This window comes from Danio aesculapii, chromosome 3 (assembly GCF_903798145.1).
Source record: "Danio aesculapii chromosome 3, fDanAes4.1, whole genome shotgun sequence".
Taxonomy (NCBI): domain Eukaryota; kingdom Metazoa; phylum Chordata; class Actinopteri; order Cypriniformes; family Danionidae; genus Danio; species Danio aesculapii.
Genome location: NC_079437.1, coordinates 29484686 through 29504896, shown reverse-complemented (window position 1 = coordinate 29504896; position 20211 = coordinate 29484686). Strand labels below are relative to the sequence as shown.

General features: G+C 36.9%; 1 protein-coding gene across 1 annotated transcript; it reads right to left on the bottom strand.

The window, feature by feature from the left end:
* Nucleotides 1-2256: 2256 nt before the first annotated feature.
* Nucleotides 2257-19551, bottom strand: LOC130220323 (myosin-binding protein C, fast-type-like). The gene is made up of 7 exons (XM_056452688.1): nt 19543-19551; nt 8176-8372; nt 6816-6828; nt 5543-5702; nt 5273-5409; nt 4977-5163; nt 2257-2650 (listed from the first exon to the last, which is right to left on the bottom strand). Exons 1-7 carry the CDS (start codon nt 19549-19551, stop codon nt 2619-2621), a joined length of 735 nt encoding a protein of 244 aa, XP_056308663.1. The 3' UTR covers nt 2257-2618.
* Nucleotides 19552-20211: the final 660 nt, after the last annotated feature.

Sequence of the window (20211 nt, the reverse complement as noted above, 5' to 3'; positions counted from 1 at the left end):
ATTACTGTATATCATGGCATTTGCTGGAGGCAAAACAAAAGTAAAACACTGAGACAGCTAACAGCAAACAGCACAAAGTCAGCTATAAACAATGTCATTTTGTTGGATGCCAGAATCGATGCAGAAATTTAAATCGCATACCCATTGCCAGACTAAAAGAGAAGAGAAATACCCCCCAGCTGCGAATTACAGTAAAATGTAGGCAGTCTGGAAAGCATTAATCATAAAAAAAAGAAAAGCTACAATTTTACAGTGCACTACTTCATGTTGTATTTTGTTATTGTGGGTTATGATTAAATTGTGTAGCTAAAAATGAAGTAGGAAACAAATTAAGTGGAGACCCACCCCTCACTGACAAAGTTCCAAAATACATCCCATAAGGAGCTCATTTGTCTTATTTTGCCATGCTATGCCATCATTCATTTCATTCATTCATTCTCTTTCCGGCTTAGTCCCTTTATTAATCTGGGGTCGCCACAGCGAAATGAACCGCCAACTTATCCAGCATAAGTTTTACACAGCGGATGCCCTTCAGCTGCAACCCATCTCTGGGAAATGCTATGCCTTCATAAATTGTGAAAATAACCTGTGGAAAGGGCCTAAAGACCAAGTGGAATCCTCTGTTGGCTGTCGCTTCGGTGTGACTTCAGATAATCAGTTTTGATCAATGCAAACAATTATTTTTAATGAGTCCAACATCCAGCTGTGCAAGAAAACATACAATCTGACGCAAGCAAAGTTATCTTTCGCTACTGTATTTTTTTTTTTGAAAAGAGAAAACATTTCACAAGTATATTTATTCTAAATCGTGTACCTTATTGCTGAAACAAAAATGACCAATAAAAAAAAGTGTGAAGCACCAAAAGCAGGCTCATTTTAAAATTCATTAAATACTATTTTGGCTAATGCTGTTATTCATGAATATTCAAATGAACTTTTTTCAAGAGAGGCTAGAAAACTATGATTCTCTACATTACTATTATGTTTTAATTTTATTATTCAAATGACCAAGTTCTGACGGAGGAAAGTTCTGGCAGTTTGTTATATGGCTAATAGGCTAAAATGACAATAGGCTATAGTTTTTATTTAAAACTTTAACATATTCCTATTTTATTATTATTATTTTTAATATGATTAATAAGTATTTTAAAAATAAGTATTTATTCATATTTATTTGTCTAAATCTTTAGGAAATGTTTTTGGGAAAATCAAAACGTGGTTATGATTACCACCTGACAAGCTAATCCAGCTAAGTAGTGCTTAAAATGTCGATTCAGTATTTAAATCTCACAATTAAATAAAAAATGAGGCGAATAACCCCAAAAAGGTCCACTTTTTGCGAAAAAAGAATGACCACTTTAACCAGGCTACGGGCCTGTTATTAAAACCTTAATGCAGGGAAAACGAAGCGTAAACAACCTTCAACTTAATTTGTTACCCACAAAACAGCATATATGTTGCAAATTAGTTTTAGTTCAGATCGCGTTGCCCATGTTATAAGGTCATATTAGCTACACATTTTAAAGTGCTACAAACGCTAGCTTGTGTATGTGTATCTCGCTCCACTCGAGGAAAAATGCATGTAACACAGCAGGTGAACTTTCAGTGGCAGTTACCTGAAAACGGTACATGTCAGCAGAAATTCATTTAAATAGTTTCAGCTGCAAGAGGCACATTTAACTTCATTAACGTTACTACTTATTATGATGTTAATGTCCTGCAGCTATTGTTGAGCAAGTTAAGTGCGCTATCTGCTGGTCACTTCGAGAAGCTTTTGTTTATCTCCTGCTCAGTGTTTTCTCAAGCAGACCCAAAACTCTCATCTTCTGCTCCAAAGGTACGTACTTGCCATTTACTTTACTTCTCCTATCCTTTTTTTGCTGCTTAATTATATCCAAGTTTAATTTTAGCCCATTTCTTAAACCTACCTTCTGCCGCGTGGATCAGGGTCTTGGGTCGAGTGAACTGATAAGGCCGCCGCTTCTCCCAGCGGAGCCGTGGTTGTGTGTTTGTTTTACGGGTGTGTAAATTAGCCGTAATTCGTTTGCTCAGTAATGACGTGGGAGAGAGCTAATTGGGGCAGTGTTGATGGGTGCGTAAATGAGTCTCTAGTGTGATATGCTAATGAGACCCTGATTCTCTAACTCTCCTGGATCAAGCTTGCAGACACAGGAAACGAATGATGTTTTTGCCCACAAACATACAAACAAACGTCAATGACGTCTTGAAATTGCTACGAAACAGCACACATTTAAGTTGTTTTCATGTGCTTTTATTTCAAGCAGTTTAACTTGGCATGAGGACAAAGCATACTTGAATAAAATTGCTACATTATTATTTTATTAAATAAGCATGATTCTGCCTATGATGAAACAGTAATGCTGTTACCATACCATACCGTTTAAATACCATGCTAAACAAGTTAGGGATATCATATGCAAGTATTATTATTATTTATTTTTTTTTTTTTTCATTTTTGTAAGAGGCAGAGAACGTAGCCTATAATAGTGTTATTCTAAATCAATCACTCTAAAATGTATTGCTTTTCTGACACACTCATGATGCCCATATCACTGCTTTACAGCCACCGTCTTTAAGGTATTTTCTTGGTTGTGTGTTCACTTCTTCGCTTCCTCCTTCTCTGTTACGACTAAAAAGAAAACACAAAAAAATTTTACTTTGGATTAGAATTCATTCATTCATTCATTCTCTTTTCAGGTTAGTCCCTTTATTAATTGGGGGTCGCCACTGCGGAATGAACCACCAACTCCAGCACATGTTTTACGCAGCGGATGCCCTTCCAGCCGCAACCCATCTCTGGGAAATGGATTAGAATTTATAGTTAAAGGCTTTAGCTGCACATAGTTTAAAATGCTACAAGCAGCCCACATACAATTTGTCAACACTGAAAATTATAATGTAAGATAAAACAATTCTGGTTGTATCAGTTGCCATTAAATCTGTTGCATTTATAAGAGGCGGTTACAATAGTAAAATTCCATCAAAATTTCTTCACAAAACGGCTCAATGTCAATATAGAGATGTTTAATGAACAGGTCTCATACTTTCAAATGACTAACATGATAATCCACGTGGGGATATTTTCACTTCACTTTTATCTCCGGATGCAAATTCCTGTTGCAACAACTGAATTTTGCTAGTGAGTTTTTGCAAAGCATCCTCTAACGTAATCGTACCATAAAGATTCTCAACACTAGATGGAATTTTCCGTCATTTATAAACCAACACTTCGTTACCCCTGACAGAATGTTTAGACAATCCACGTTTTCACTGTTAGTGGTGCACATTATTTTACATAGTACAGAATCAATTGGAAAAATCTGCTAATACAGAAGCATTGCTCGTTTACATGTGATGTAAGCTAACATGATCAAACAATTTACACCGTCAAAGTAGAGTCTATTCTTTATTTGATACATTGCGTTCAGATATTCATTTCAAAAATATTTTAGGTTGCACATTTTGTTAAAATTATTTTTAAAAATGCGGCCATTGGCTGGTTATATAATAAAAATGCTTCCAAAAAGGGATAACATTAGGTGAGACAGATGTAAAATAAGCTACATTTGCATGCATTTTCAGCAGATATCCATGGTCCAATCCCAATTCTAGCCCCTTAGACCTTCCCCTTACCCAATTCTCTTTAGCTTGAAGGCGTATTGCTAAGGGAAAGGGCTAGAGAGCCTTTGAAACAGATTTTTTTTAGGACCACACTCTAAATCAAGGGATACGAAATTTCCCAGAATACACAATCTTCAATGACAGGCATGGACTGCACACGGAAGTCAGGAGATGCACAAATTAGTATTTTTTTGCCATTATTCTGAATTTTTACAACAAACAAGCATATGTTTTTATATATTCATAACAGCGTTCATGTTTTACGGTCATGCTTTAAAAAAATTGCTAAAATAAAAACTGCTAAATTTGGCGAAATTTATAGATTAAAAATCTATAATCCATAATAATAACTCCTGTATAATAGTCCCACAACATACTTTCACATCTGTCACTGGATGACACTCGAATACCCTGTCAGAAAGATCTAGTGTAGGACTGGGCAATTAATCGAAAAGCAATCGAAATCAACATTCAGCACCTATAATCGATCAAATTTTTCCAAGTCAATTTTTTCAATTATTTCCCTACTGTGTCTGGAGTTACATGACTGTGCTCGGTTAAGGCTGATTCATATTTCTACATCGAGCGCACGCGCATGGTCCAGTGCAGGCTTTTTGCGGTCGCAAACCTGCGCACTGTTCAAAAAAATGTAACTACAAGTTGCACGTTGTTATTAATTCACTTTGCATAGAAAAAATTGACTTCGTTTTTGGCAATGTGTGTTTTAATTTCAGTTGTTAGGCGTTGATGTTCACTCTTCATTCAAAAATCTCTCAATTGTAATATGTGAGCATATTTACGGTGCTTGTCAGTGAACTATAAGGACAAAAATAAATAAATTAATTAAGTAATCGGTCATTCATCGTAATCAAGTTAAAATGTTCAATTAATCAAGATTTAGATTTTAGGCCAAATCGCCCAGCCCTAGTCTAGTGGCTGGGAATGACCTTTTTACATTGTTTGCTATAATGTTAATGTTGTTTTTGTGTGATTTTTATATAAGATGAATATGGCCACGGTGTAAATTCACAACAGTTACAAGCTTACTGCCACATTATATCGTTACGATAAAATTATATTGTTGCCTTTAGTGATTTCCTAAAAATAAATACCAAAATAATAACGCAACTAGAATAACTACAGCCATCACCATCATCGATCTCATATAAAGTACAAGCTCGTGATGACGTTGTAGTGATGTCCCATTTCTTAGGGGTAAAATTTGAAGGGGTAGAGGTAAAAAAATTTAATTGGGATTGGGCCAATATATTGTGTGTCACTAAACATTAAAGTCAGAGTTACACAATGGAGCCCACAAATGCTTTTGGCCATACCTCGAACCTCCAGCTTGCACTCCACTTCATCCTCTCCTAGGTCGTTGATGGCTTTGCATGTATACTTTCCGCAATCAAACAAGCTGGGCTTACGGATGTTTAAAGTCAGCACACCCTGGTTATTCTGCATGAGAAATTTTGGATCCTCTCCAATAATCATCTTATTTTTCATCCATATAATCTTTGGCTGGGAGGAGAACAAAGGAGAAGGAGAGAGAGCATTGTCGCTTAAGTGGCTTAAAAACATCTGCATGGATGAATGGGTTTATTTAGTCACGCACTATGCCAACACTTACTTTCGGGCATCCACGGACAGCACAGCTGATGGCAGCGCTGTAACCTGCCACAACAGACCTGTCCACCAGAGGAGTGATGAACTTCGGAGAGCTGTTCATGTCTTTTTCCTTGTAGGGTTGGGGTTTGTATTGAAGACCTAAAAGAATGAGACAGTTAGAAGAATGCACATTACATACTGCATATCACTTCAGAGACACAATATTGCAATAATGTTCATATAATGCAATATTCAGTTTTTGGAGATGAATTTTTAAAGGCCATGTAGGTACCTGTTTTGGAGATGACAGCTGTGTTTTTGCTGAGTCCAGCTTCCTCACTCATGCCACAGATGTTCTCACTGAAAATACGGAAGAAGTACTCGTTCCCCATCACCAGATCAGACACAGTGCAGCTCGGCCTGCGATTGTGTTCAAGAACCGTGAACCACTCCTAAAGCAAGTAAGAGAGAGATTTGTGGAGAAACATAACATTGTGGTTAAAGTATGTTGAGAAACAATCAGTAAATCAGTGTACCTGCTCTGTGTGTTGCATTGGCTATCTAAGTATGTCATTGTATAGTATGTCTAAAATGTCTTATTTTGGTGTCAAAAATTTTTATTAACAAAAGTAATTTTATAGATTCTTAAAATTATATACAAAAAATGATAATTCATTATATTTATTGTTTCAAATAACTTCAAATATGTGTGAAACCATTTTCACCATTGTTCAGCGTAATAGATATTTAAATGTTATATATATTTATTCATTATACATCATGCATGTTCTGAATGGGGTTTATTAAATTAACGAGCTCCTATTCTGGGTTTTTGAAAATGACCTTCCATGCAGTACATAACACAGCTCTAAGTGAAGTGAAATATCGGCTTAAATCTGAAAATGTGCCGTGTTTAAAACTATTGATTCATCTATAAAAGTGTGACATCAACACAGAAATCTAGCTCCGCCCATTTGTTGCGTGCGCAGACCTGGGAAAATTGAAACACACAACAAACACTGTAGCAAAAAAAGAAGACAACAAACACTGTATCAGATCCCGGTTAAATCTTGTTGCAAAGACGCTATGGTCTGAAGTGTGAGGGGTGTGGCAAATTGTTGAGAATTTGATGATTTCAATCTCTATCTGGGTCAGCTTGATTTATAATCTACTTTCAAATGAACAATAATCTACATATAACTGAAAAGTTATATTCTTTGGTTTTTGATTATATCATTTTATTAACAGTCCAGCCATGAGGGACATTTACCTTGTCTTTCTGACTACAGGCTAAGCCAGAGTGATGCAAATGCTTTGATCAGGCTTATAACGACTCTGCCTTTGTCTTCGGGTGATGCTTTCATGCTACAGAAAACCACTTTTGTTGATTAACTTGTGTGGTCAGTTGCTAGGGCCGGTTTCTAACACCTATATGCCAGTTATCATGCTGACTCCAATACTGAATTTGCATGCATTGTTTAGCCATCTCCCCTCCTCCTAAGACAATATAGACAGGACATCTTTGTCTTAATTTAGACTTGTGATAAATCTCGCAGACTACAGACCCTCTGATAGGCTCTGAAGACACATGGACTTCTTGAAGACGCTGTTGACTGCAGATTAACCAACACGTCTCAATAAAGGAATTCTGCTTGTTTCAAGTCTCCAAAAAACTGGGTTCTCCTATCTTCTCCTAGTTTACTTTTTTTACACCAACTTGGTGCCATGACCCGGATTAGAGAAATTCACAACAGGGAAATTCAAAACATTGTTTTGTTGTAACTGCTCCATGCGGCTTGTACTGTTTCTGGTAACTCCTTATATTCTCATATCGCGTCTAAACCATGTTGAAAACGCGACCCACGCTGAGTTGTTTACGGATTTAAATGCATTTGGTGGTCAATTCACTGCCGTTCGTCATTGCTATGGCCACTGTCAGCTGTTCCTACACATGTGCGGTGGTCAAGTTTAAAGTAGTTCAGCTTTTGCACTGGGTGGATTAATACTGATGTTGTGTCATGTTTCAGAATAGAGAAATATACTGCATTAACTGCATTTGCTTTAATGCACTCCTGCAATGAGCTCACACATACAATCTGCACTCTGACTATTTCAACAATGTTGATAAGCTGAAAGCAGTTGACCAATCGCAACAGACTGGGTCATCGAACCAATCAGCGCAGATTAGCATCATGCTAAGAGGAGTTTGGGAACAAAATTAATGCTAACAAATCATATGGGAGTCGTTGGGATAATTAGGTTAAAATACCTCTTTCAGCAGTTCATACATGCATCCAGTATCTCGTTTGTCATTGTTTGGCATGCATAAAATGCCAAACTGCAAACAACAAATTAAAAATTAAATGCCCGAAATTGACGAAATGGCGTGAATCGAAATTATGTGCTATACATGTGAAACGGGATCATGAAAGGAACTTCAAAAAGCAACTCATGTAAACACCTTATTCATATTATTGTCTTATTCAGATTAAGTCAACTAATTTGGTTACTGATATCCATGTAAATGTAGTCACTGTTATTTTTTAAGTAAACAATTAATCAGTGCAAGTTAATGAATGCAAGTTAAAACAATGTTTTGGTAATCTTCAGTCAAAGCCTGACCATTGCTTCTGCATTTGGAGTGGCTGTACTACTCTGTTGATATCAGTTTGACATCTTTTAGACACAACATTCTTAACCATGTCCCTCTTACTGTTAGTATGCTATGAGGGAATGATGCACAAAAAGAAAGTCCCGTCCCCACCTTAATATTCCATTTCAGTTGGAAGTACATCAACAAAGCGAAATAAAAGTCTCAGAAACTTTAGTTCATGCTGACTTTTAGTGACTTAACCAAACCTGTTAAATAGAAAAGAATGTCCGCTTATATTTGGCCAAGGGGTCCTGTTGCTGATTTGGATTTACCTTGGTTTCTTGTCAGCCTTCTGGACGGTATAGCCTATGATCTCAGTGTTGCCATTGTCTTTTGGAGGCTTCCACTCTAAAGCAGCATTGAAGCCCCAAACATCAGTGACAGTGACAGCCATTGGTGGCCCAGGCTTGTCTATGGGAAAGGAATGGAAAAAAAAAATTGCTGTAGAGCTTGACACCGCTACACTCTTCTAATTTGAGACTAATTATCATGAGCTAATTGGAGAAGAAGCTACAAGTGAGTGAGCAGAGGAATGATAAAAATGAAAGAGGGATCAAATAATGAGGAAGAGGAAAAAGAGAGAGATTGAACACATGAGCATGAGGTAGGGATAGTGAGATCAAGCCTAAAAAAAAAGACTTGAGAGCGAGAGAGTTCGAGTTTGCGGCTGGGAGCGGTTGGCATTAATCCTGGGCAGGCTGCTGGGATGCTGGCAGCAAACTGTGACTAAATGGCTGTCTGGCTCATCTGAAGGGTTTTTGCACTCTCATTAGCTTACCTCCCAGCGGGAACACAGAGTGAGTGTCCCCTAATCCTATCCTAATCCCGTTCAACACCAGGAATAATCCAAACAACACCCCGCAGAATAATCCCTGCAACCGAACTGACCTATGACATCCTCGATTTCGGTGAAAAGTGTAAGTGTTTAATATGAAACCTTTCTGAAGGTTTAGGAGGTGGAAATTTAACGTCACTTTTGAAAGTGATCCTCAAACAGTTTTCACAGGATTGCAAATTTAACCTGATTCACGTTCACTTCGCAGGGAAATGAAACTTTTGAACTGTGCCGTTTAATACTCTAATTTTGTCATCTAGTGATGTCTATAAAGTTGATATGAATGATCCCAAAAAATTATTGAGCAGCTTCTTCAACAGCCTTAAAGGAATAGTTCATCCCAAACTCTTTGTTTTGTTGAATATAAAGGAAGATATTTAAAGAATAATGTCGGTAGGGCATCACGGTGGCGCAGTGGATAGCCTCACAGCAAGAAGGTCGCTGGTTCAAGCCTCAGCTGGATCAGTTAGCATTTCTGTGTGGAGTCTGCATGTTCTTCCCGTGTTCACGTGGGTTTCCTCCGGGTGCTCCGGTTTCCCCCACAAGTCCAAAGACGTGGTATAGGTGAATTTGGTAAGCTAAATTGTCCGTAGTGTATGTGAGTGTATGCATGTTTCCCAGTGATGGGTTGCAGCTGGAAGGGCAACCGCTGCGTAAAGTTTGATAAGTTGGCGGTTCATTCAGAATAATAAAAAGGGTCTAAGCTGAAAAGAAAATGAATGAATGAATAATGTTGGTAATCAAGTAGTTGATGCTACTGAATGACATCCATGGTAAAGCAGCTTAAAGGTCAACAAATGTTAATTTTGAGTGAACTATACCCTTAAAATACAACTTAGGAATGGCTCACTCAGATATTTTACATCAGGATTGTTATTAAGGTAAACTGCACATTTTGTGACTACCGCCGTACACATTGTGACAGATGTCTTTGGTCATCTAATCACATCTCATGCTGTTTTCTGAGCATCTTGCCATGAGCAATGCATTTTTATGACGGCATGTCAAGCTGAAAAAATTCAGAGAGACAGCCTTGCGGGCAGTGTTTATATCGCACAACAGCGCTTGGGGCCCAAGGTCCTTTCCCAGTCCTGTTTTACTTTTTCTCCTCTTACAGCTTGCTATCGCTCTTTTGGTGGTCAAAAAGGGTAAATAATTAAAAGATCATGAAATACTTCACTTCATTAATTACTTCATAAGTCACAAATGCGCACCATGTAGTAGTCATTTAAAGAGTCATGAAACACTAAACATTTTTGTTTGTGCTGCACATCATGAAATACAATGTTAGCATTGGTTCTTTTACCAGGATGAACCTGGTTAATTTTGTGCTATTTACTAATGATGGGTTGTTCTTGAACGATTCGCTCATTTTGAACCACCCCTTTAAATAAAACAGCCAATAGCATTTACTTTTAAATCACCACTTTGCCACTCCGAGATTGGTTGCGGTCAAACGTGTCAAGATTTTATGAGAAACCAAAGTATGAACAGGGTTAGGGACCAGAGGGGGCCACGTTGGAGCACTCACTCTGGTTCCCCGAGTTCTGCGATTGGTTGGGGAAATTACAAATTGAACAAAAACAAACCATTACAATTGGCTTAAGATTGGCAAGCAAAATTTGGGACATTGCAACCTGCAGAACCTGGGAAGTTAAAAAAAAATAAATCAAAAATATGAACAGGGTTAGGCAAAAATACATTGAAATTCATTTTAAAACAAAATACCAAATACCTTAATTTTAGGTGTATCAAAATAAACTACAAAATACAGCAATCACAATGTGTATCAAAAATAAAATACAGTATTTGTATTTTAAAATACTTTTACAAAGGAGCATTCCATTTATTTGCAAATCTTCCATCAATTAGACCCATTCGCTCAATCCCTTCCTCATTAAACTGACTTAGTAAACAATGATAGCAAATGTGGCCAGTAAAATTGCCATCAGCTCTGTTCAATGGTTATTTAACCTCTTAAAAACTGTATTAGGAGTTTTGGATTATTCAATATTTCTGTTTCATATGTTGTGACATCTTAAGGCTTACAACTTTTCTCTTCATTAACTATACAGTGGTCCTGCAGATCAACTACTGGCATTCGAAACAGCCAACGAAGTATTCTAAAAAGCGCCACTGTAGGACTCATTTTCAAGTTGTTTGTTTTAATGACAAACATTTCGGCATAAGCAATCCATCCAAACTATTATTTGTAAAGTATACTCTTTTTCCTAAGATTTTTTCAATTCTTCTTTAGAGTCAATGACATCACCAATCAGAGGGTGCATTTATTTGATGTCTTGATGTAGATTTCTTACAAAAAAAAAAAATCAAAGTATTTTTAAAAAATACAAAGACACTAAAGTATTTCGATAAAAAATATTGTGCCATTTTCACCAGCCCTATCAAAACAAAAATGACAAAATACTAATTTGTATTTAAAATACGTATTTGAATTACTTGTATCATAAATACTGCCCATCCCAGAGTGTGAAAATATATACAGTTGAAGTCAGAATTAGCCCCCCTGAATTATTAGCACCCCTGTTTATTTTCTCCCCAATTACTGTTTAACAGAGAGATGATTTTTTCTTCAACACATTTCTAAACATAATAGCTTTAATAACTCATTTCTAATAACTGATTTATTTTATCTTTGCCATGATAACAGTAAATAATATTTGACTAGATTTTTTTAAGACAATTCTATACAGCTTAAAGTGACATTTAAAGGCTTAACTAGGCAGGTTTGGGTAATTAGGCAAGTTATTGTATAACGATGGTTTGTTCTGTGGACTATTGAAAAAAAATATATAGCTTAACGAGGCTAATAATTTTGACCTTAAAATGGTTAATAAATTAAAAACTGCTTTTACTCTATCCGAAATAAAACAAATAAGACTTTCCCCAGAAGAAAAAATATTATCAGACATACTGTGAAAACTTCCTTGCACTGTTAAACATAATTTGGGAAATATTTAAAAAGGGAAAAAAAAGGAGGGCTAATATTTCAACTGTATTTAAATAAAATAAAAAGATCGTATAAAAATTGTTGGTCCATTTAGGCAGAAGTGACAAACTGCAAGCTTTGGATATTCATATCGGTTTTATATTTTCCAAATTCAAATTGTAACAACACCTACAATTTTTATTTATTTTTTGGCCCAAATGTGTAGGTGCCGATTTAAAATAACACTGTTTCACTGTAAATTCTCATTATAAAAACATTACAAGAGATTCATTCATTCATTTTCTTTTCAGCTTAGTCCCTTTATTAATCCGGGGTAACCACAGTGGAATGAACCGCCAACTTATCCAGGACATGTTTTATGCAGCGGATGCCCTTCTGGCCGCAACCCGTCACTGGGAAACATCCATACACACTCATACACTATGGACAATTTAGCCTTCCCAATTCACCTGTACCGCATGTCTTTGGACTGTGGGGGAAACCGGAGCACCTGGAGAACATGCTAACTCCACACAGAAACGCCAACTAACCCAGCCAAGGCTCAAACCAGCAACCTTCTTGCTGTGAGGCGACAGCAGTACCTACTACGCCACTGCGTTGCCCTACAAGAGATTATAATAAATTTAATTGATAAAAGACTATAATAAAAGAGTTTGAAAAACTTGTGTTTGAACTATCTGAATACCAGTTGAAAGATGATGCAACTGAAGTGCAGTCACTGGAATGCCTCCAGGAATTTGTTTGAGGCTACCAGGTTGACACTAAATCAGGGGACACTTAATTATTTATGTTTTATAAATAAAAAACAATGTATACTAATGCCAAAAATATTGCTTAGCAAATCAAGAATTACTTAAAAGAAGATGCACATTTAATTTTTGCTAATTAAAGGTGAAATGATACAAAAAATTAAGTTTGCTGAAACAGAAAAAACAACAGTCAGCTGCATTACCCATCAGAATGAATACAAATTTAACTATTTAAAATCATGTTTAATTTATTTAATTGAATTAATGTAATATCAATAAAAGAATATAAATCATGGTGGCACGGTGGCTTAAACCTCATTCGCACTACGAGCAACTCGCAGCAGCAAAGAGATTGTTGACGACCTTCGTTTACGCAAGCTGTCATGGATATAGACTAGATATCACATAGGGACCCTGAGCATGCGTCAATAGCGCCGACATATTTGTACAGTGCTCCCAGGACAAAAGCCATTCAACCGCACTGGTCAAGACTAAAGCCAATCTAAAGATGCTGGACTTTTGCGCTATGTACGGGTGTAGTAATGAGCAAACAAAACAACAAACAAAGCATAAAGGCAAAACATTTCATAGGTAAGATTTAGTTTAAATTTTTGTATGTTATGAACTTTTGTGCTAAACATGTTATTGATGATAATACAGTCTCTTACTGCAAAGTAGCACCAACTCGCACTAAATACCAGACTTAAGCTAGTTTTGTTGAATAAAATCATCAAATAATGTAAATGAAATATGACAAGACGCTGTGGTGCCAGAAACTTGTATTATTGTCGGCTAAGTGAAGTAACGGCTAGTTTTTGATGTAAGATAAGGGTGCCTGATAATGTGCATACTGTCCACTATAAATTAATTAATATTACAAATGTTATATACCATTAAGATCAGAAAGGTGGATATGCACATTAAGATGCATACAGGGATATCAATGGTTCACACGAGTCATTCATAACGGGGATTCATTAACAAACGAATCACTTCCTCTGTTAGACTGAGAAGTGAAAGCAGGAGAGGGGCTGTGTTTCAGGACATGGATTAGATCAAATTTAACAGGGAGGGTGGACACATGCTCTTTGTCGGCAATTTTATAATGATGGTCACTTATCCATCATTATAAAAAAAAAAAAAGTAAATGTAAAATTATAATTTTTGTAATTCTAAAAAAATGTTTGCATACTGACCACTGGAAAAACTCCAGATCAAATATATATGTGTATATATCTTGGGCTCCGGATGGCCAGTCCTCCACTGCACCTTGGTCTCACATTCATTTTTAAAGGAGCGTTACCCTGTACTAAAACGGTGGTTCTATAGACTGATTTCACGCGGCTGCCATTTTTAAAAGCGAAATCGAGGCTGCGGTGGGAAGAAACCCGGAAGTATCGTTGGGAGTTACATTAGAACGTTGTGTACTTGGCTGTATATCTTATCAGCGAATAGAAAGAGACACAAATTTATCATTTCACCGCCTTCTGAGTGACCCGAAGGTCCGTTCTGAATGAATGGTGAAATATAAAGGGATAATCAGAGCTCATTTTGAGCTAAGTTAAGGGAAACGGCACTAGTTAGCTAGCGTTTTCTTTCCCAAACACACGTTTTAGATGCCATTTATCAAACTCGAGTTAATGAACTGATTCTTTCACTATATTAGACTTGTCACGTTACTGAATTAAAAGAAAATTTGTCAATTTCCCGCTAACATTTAAAGCACTGTTGATGGCTTTCTTAAAACAGCGCTGATTGGCCATTGTGTTCACGTGCTCAGCAGATATGCTTGTGATTGGCCGAGAAGGTCATCAGTTCACCCTCCGCTGTTTACTGAGCACAAACACAGCCGAGCGATCTGCTTGATGACTCTACTGATCCTTATGGCTGTTTCGCGCTTGCGCTCCAGTCTCCGTGTATCTGTGTTTGCACTGGGTGAAGAGCGGTAAATTGAGTGCAAACACAAGATACATGGAGACTGGATCGCGAAGCAGCCGTGAAGATCAGTCGAGACATCCGCGCTCAGCGGCGCTTCAATTTAACTTAGCGGGAATTAGACTGTTTTAAAACTTCAGTACCGGGACAACACGAGGGTGTGCTACAGAGGACTGCAGTGTTTATCGCTCAAGTTACATAGGCTGAAGCAGGGAAGCGTCCCCTCTGTTTACCTGCTGCCATGAACTGAAGCCTAGGAGGACACTTGAGCATATTACTCTTACAGAGCTTGTGATGTTGTTTGATGCTAAATTGCTTTTAATTGTTTAAATTAAACGTACTGACTGATATTAAAGTGATGTTTACACCATATCTGTATTTTGAAATCTCGGCAACAGCTGGAGGTTTGTAGTCCACAGCATGTCACTGCAATGTTTACAGTGCTGGTCCTATACTTCCGCGTTTCTTCCCACCACAGCCTCGCTTTGGTTCTTTAAAATGGCGGCCGCGTGAAATAAGCGTAATACGCATTCCTTCCAACAGACAACAACAGCGTAGGTGACATCTAATGTAAATATCTATGGCGAGCGACAACGACCGTTGGTGACCAGGTGGGCGTGTCAAGCTACGCGACAAAGTTGAGAATCCTTTAACTTTATGCAAATGAAGAGGAGTGACAGCTAATAGGAGCACCAGCAGAGCTCATGTGATCCTCTCTCAGCTCGCTCAGAGGCTGGTTGTATTCTCCATGCTGTAGACCTACACACCCCTGCGTTTGCAGCAAGTCGAAACCCAGAGCAACAGGCAGCTACAAAGTCGCTGCTAGTGTGAATGAGGCATCAGTGGATAGCCCTGAAACCTCTTTGACCCCTGCTAAATAAGGGACTAAACTGAAGTAAAATTTATGAATGAGAATGATTATAAATCATGCTGGAATTGTTTAAGAAAGTAAATGACTAACTTTTTTTTTTTTTTTTTTTCAGCATTGGGTCCTCATTTATAGAATTGTTTGCCTGTACAACTCAAAATGGCCACCAGTTTACATGTTTTTAAATCTCTTTTTAAAACTCACCTGTTCACTTTTAGAAAAATATTAATGTTTCTTAACTCGCCTGCACTTGCTTCATTAAGCAGTGCTATTTGTTTTTTCCTTCACCTGTTGTTATTTGCATTACGTACAGCACTTTGGTCAGTCCTAGCAGTTTAAAAGTGCTTTGAAATTCCATGTTCAATCGTTTCATAGGGATGCAAAAAGGCACCAATCTATTCAAATGACCCAAATAGGGTAAATGAGACCTGCCAAAGAACTGTCAAAGTTGCGCAGAAACAGTGACATTTTTTGAAGAGAGTCATCAGTGTGACTCAACACAAGACGCAGTTTCTGTTCCCCAGAGCGTCGCTATACGTTTATCGGTCTCTCCCTTACATTTACTACATTACAACCTCCTTATGCTATGGCGAGGCTGTCGTTACTATGACGACTGGCGGCCTAAAATAGTTAACCGCTCACCCCCTGGCGCTGTTTTCTTCTCTTACCCTCCTCGCTCGGCCAAAACCTCCGCCGTACTGCTCACTTTTTTTTACTGTGGGACGCAATCCGGAGGGGCCTTTCTCTCTCTTTCAGCCTCACTTTACCTTTCTCCTCCCTTCATCCCTGCTCTCCCTGCAAAGATTGCATTCAGATTCATTTTATTGGCAGCTTGTGTTTCCATGGCAACATCTTGAAACCATGGTAACTATTTGAACCGAGCCAAACGCTCTTTCAAAACTGCTGCATTCATTCCCCCTTCTCCCTCTCTCTCCGAGCGTCTAGTCAGCCAGTGAATGTGTATGCATGCGACTGTGGGTATAAATGAGCATGCGACTTTTTTGCATGTGAACGTGCATCTACTGAAGAACACACATGCCGATTCTACAGGTGATCCATTAGGATGGGAATCCATGTGAACATACATGAGAAATGGGGAGTTAGTTCAATATCATCAGGTGGGAAATGCGCTGTCAGCCTTCTGAATGTGAAAATCATTATAACAACGTACTGTACGGCTGGGCATGGTACAGGTCACAATGGAAAATCAGTTTAAATGCCACACTCTGCCGTTGAAAACAAAGTGATGAATTTTTAGGGTGGTTTATGCTTGTGGAAGAAAGCTATTGACAATTATTATTCAAATCAGGGAGCTAGCATTTGGGTGTATTTGTCATGTTTAAATGGATTCCAAGTTGATGGCAAATGACACGGATTACTGATTTAGACATCAAAGAATAACTTGTACTACTTGAAGCTGTTGAATGCTTGGTTGTAAATCCGACTGGTTTATTCAAAAGGTGTGTGTTTTTTTTTTTAAGAAAAGCTAAAGTAGTTCAGACAGATTCAGTGGCGTAGCACAAACTGCGTGGGACCCTGCAAGAGTAAAGCAGGGGCCCCTGCCGGGTTCATCACTGTTGAAATTATATTATATACTATTAAATCGTTATAACTCATAATTCATGAACAGCATAGGCTATATCTAGTCAAAATGAATTCAAGTGAAACATATCAGCAGTAAAGGATTTTGTCCTTAAAGTACACGTGAATTGAAAGTTGCTCAGTTTATTTCAGTTTGTTGGTGTACCTGAACTGAAACAGATTATTGAGTTGGAGAAGGAGCTTTCTTTTTGCATAGCCAGAGTATATACAGGAATCAGAGAGTAAAAATACATTAAGACCTTATAACCACTTCAGGTTTCAACCAAAAACACTGGCGAGATTTGAATTTATAGTATATTTACTAAATATTAATGTAAAAAACTAATCCAAAACGAAAACATTATTCATATACTGAATAAAAATCTATTAAACCTAGCAGATTCAGCAGGTTGGCACCTATAGAACTGCAGAAATAATGGTGTTGCATTGCAGTAAACAAAGTGGCATGATGTCAAATCTAGTAGGATTTCATAAACTACACAGCATCCTGATATTCGCAGATTTTTTTTCAGGCAAACTTTGACATACAACCACACACCATGCATCAAAAATTATATAAAATTGAATACCTTGCAAAATAGCACTAAAGACTTTTTAATGGCCTTAAATTTCTCTACATTGATTTATCAACTTTAAGACTCAGCAGACAACCTGATAGCAAACTAATGGTAAGAGAGGCATGGTTAAGAATATTAAACAAGTGTTAAACTGATATCAACAGAGGACATTTTTTTTTTTTCAGTGGATCAACTTGATTTGAATTAACTGTTCACCTAAAGAGAAATGTGCGTTAGCAAAATGAACCATAAATTTTGATTTGAAGTTCAAAATAGAAAATATTTTGGGTCATATCAATAAAAATAAGCCATTATTAGAAACTGAGAATATTTCACCCTCATCCAAGAAAACACAGTGTCTTTGTAAAAGAGAGAGGGAAAACATTTGCCTGTTTCTCTAAATTGCGGCACAGTCACAAATTAAACTGCACCCATGCAGAGACTTGTCACACTGTTTTTCCTTTTAAAATTGGTTTTGAAAAATATTTTATGTAGGCTTATTTATTTTATACATGTAAATTTTATTCTGGTTGTAATTTTAATGTTCAATAAATCTGACAACAATTTAAATGTCTAAAGTTGGGGTAACAGTGGCAGATTTTATTATACAAAACTTGGTATAAGACGCATGTACGCAATATATTTCATGCAATATATTTTTTCCTTATAATATTAATAACAAAAAACGTTAATGGTAATTTTTAAACCAACAAATGCCCTGTAAGCAACATAATTTGTTTTATTTAACAATCATTAAATAATAAATCATTAAAATTATTTTTCAGGGATAGCACTGTGTATGATTTTAAATGGCTTTGTCATATTTTCCATTGTTTTTTTCGCTTTATTAGCTACACCAGTGGCCATTAAGTGAACTGCGGCCAGCAATATATTGCTTGTGCGTACACTTGAGTACCATATAATGTATTTATTTTTAGCAAATGTCCAGTTGGCACAAACACAAATAAGAATGATGTTACAGGTGCATGTAAAAATATGCTTCTCTTTCTTAATAACAAGATGAACAAAAAAGCTTTAAAGGTGCAGTAGGTGATTGTCTTCAGAAACATTTTTTGTTGCGTGTTGAAAGTCTCTTTACAATCCAATAGTAATGATTAAAGTAAATTATCTAAACGTATTTATATGTATTTTTATATTCTGAAAAAAGGCATAAGGCAAAAAAAAAATGTTCATCCAATTAAAACTTGTCAGGCCGACAATTCCCATAATACTGTTAAGCACCACAAACTGTCTGTGAACAAATGTAGATTTGTATATCTGCAGACCCAATTCACGCAGAACTACCGTTTGCGTGTTCACATGCACACGAGAGAGTGACAGCAGTAAAAACGAATGCTTAATCAAAACTTTTTAAAGTCCTGAATCAATATTGGAGTTACTTTTGCACGCTGGAGGAAGGATGACACCATGGCTGAAGTATTTCTTTTAGACTGGTAATATTCTGTTCAAAACTACTTTAGTCACGCAAAGCTGTTGTAGATTTTGTTATTACGAATAAGTTATATGCACGGAAGTGTTCAGCCACTGAAATCTTCCGGTGAAAGATGGATGTGACTATTTTCAGTTTCATAAGGGACCTTTTACAGCATCGATAATGTAGATTTTTATTTAGTTTAACAAAACATACGTAAATAGCGCTATTCTGCCTAGCCTTCTTTTCTGAGGTCAGGTTGGTTTTACATTCACATTGGTTCATTTTTGAACTTTGAATATTCGGTCTGAAATGACATGCAAGTATGACTTAGTAATAAGTGTAATTCCTGCACACCACCAGCCAACCATTTAGCAGTAGTCGCTTTAGGACAAAGGGTGCGAGAGGTTCATTCCAAATTGAAGTATTATAAAGTACTATAAAGTTTCCTAACTGGCGAATGACATGATCTCATGGGTCTTGGTCATCTTTAATGTGCGCGCTCGTGATTTCAGGAGACTTTGGATGGCAGTGGAGCTTTGGATGGCAGTGGAGGGACTGTGTTTCAAAGATATTATGTTAACCGGTTAGCATTTAGGCAGATCACCTACTGCACCTTTAAGATATGAAACAAAACAAAGATAAAAAAAAAAAACATATGGATATGTTTGCACAAATGCTACAATTTACCACCATCATGTTGACGAAGTTATTGTAATAAAAAAAAAAAAAAAACACTTATAATAGTTTTATTGTAAAGTATATTTGCAACTACAGACTATAGGTCTGGCTTTGGGGAATTAAAGTTCTTTGCACACTGACATTACAGTAAAGAAGAGCTTTTTCTGCTTTATTTTGAACATTGTGTAAGCTTTCGTTTCATGTGTCAGAGCAGAAGAAAAGCTCTCAGACGCACACGTAAACATCACATCTTTTTGATTTTCCCAGCAAAAATGTCCCAAGCCCTTCATATAAAATCATGTCTATAGGCTTTCAAAGACAACCTGTGAAGTGAGGGGAAATCTCTTTTTGTGTTTCAAGCTACTCAAATATTGGCAAAAAAAATAATAATAATGAGAATGAAACTAAAAAAAAAAAAAAAAAAAAAAAAAAAAAAAAAAATCACAGGAAAATGTAGCTCTATTCTCATTTCAACAATGTCCTGAAAGCCTGTTTTTAACACTGATTTTGTGTTTGGACATCTGTTAAACAATTTAGCCTAATTTTCATCCCAAGGTGGTGTTTGTTTTTCTGTTTCAGCTTAGTCTCGCCGCCTGGTTATAAATCTAGCATTCATGCATTGTACAGTATCTGGAGAGATGAGGGGACCAGTTATGACCTTTCCACCTCTTTACTAAT

What these genes read in the sequence shown, in the direction of transcription:
- LOC130220323 (XM_056452688.1), bottom strand. An exon ending in CTGTCCGTGGATGCCCGAAA is followed by an intron (nt 5,164 to 5,272) that starts GTAAGTGTTGGC and finishes TTCTCCTCCCAG; the next exon opens with CCAAAGATTATATGGATGAA. An exon ending in GTGCAAGCTGGAGGTTCGAG is followed by an intron (nt 2,651 to 4,976) that starts GTATGGCCAAAA and finishes TTTTCTTTTTAG; the next exon opens with TCGTAACAGAGAAGGAGGAA.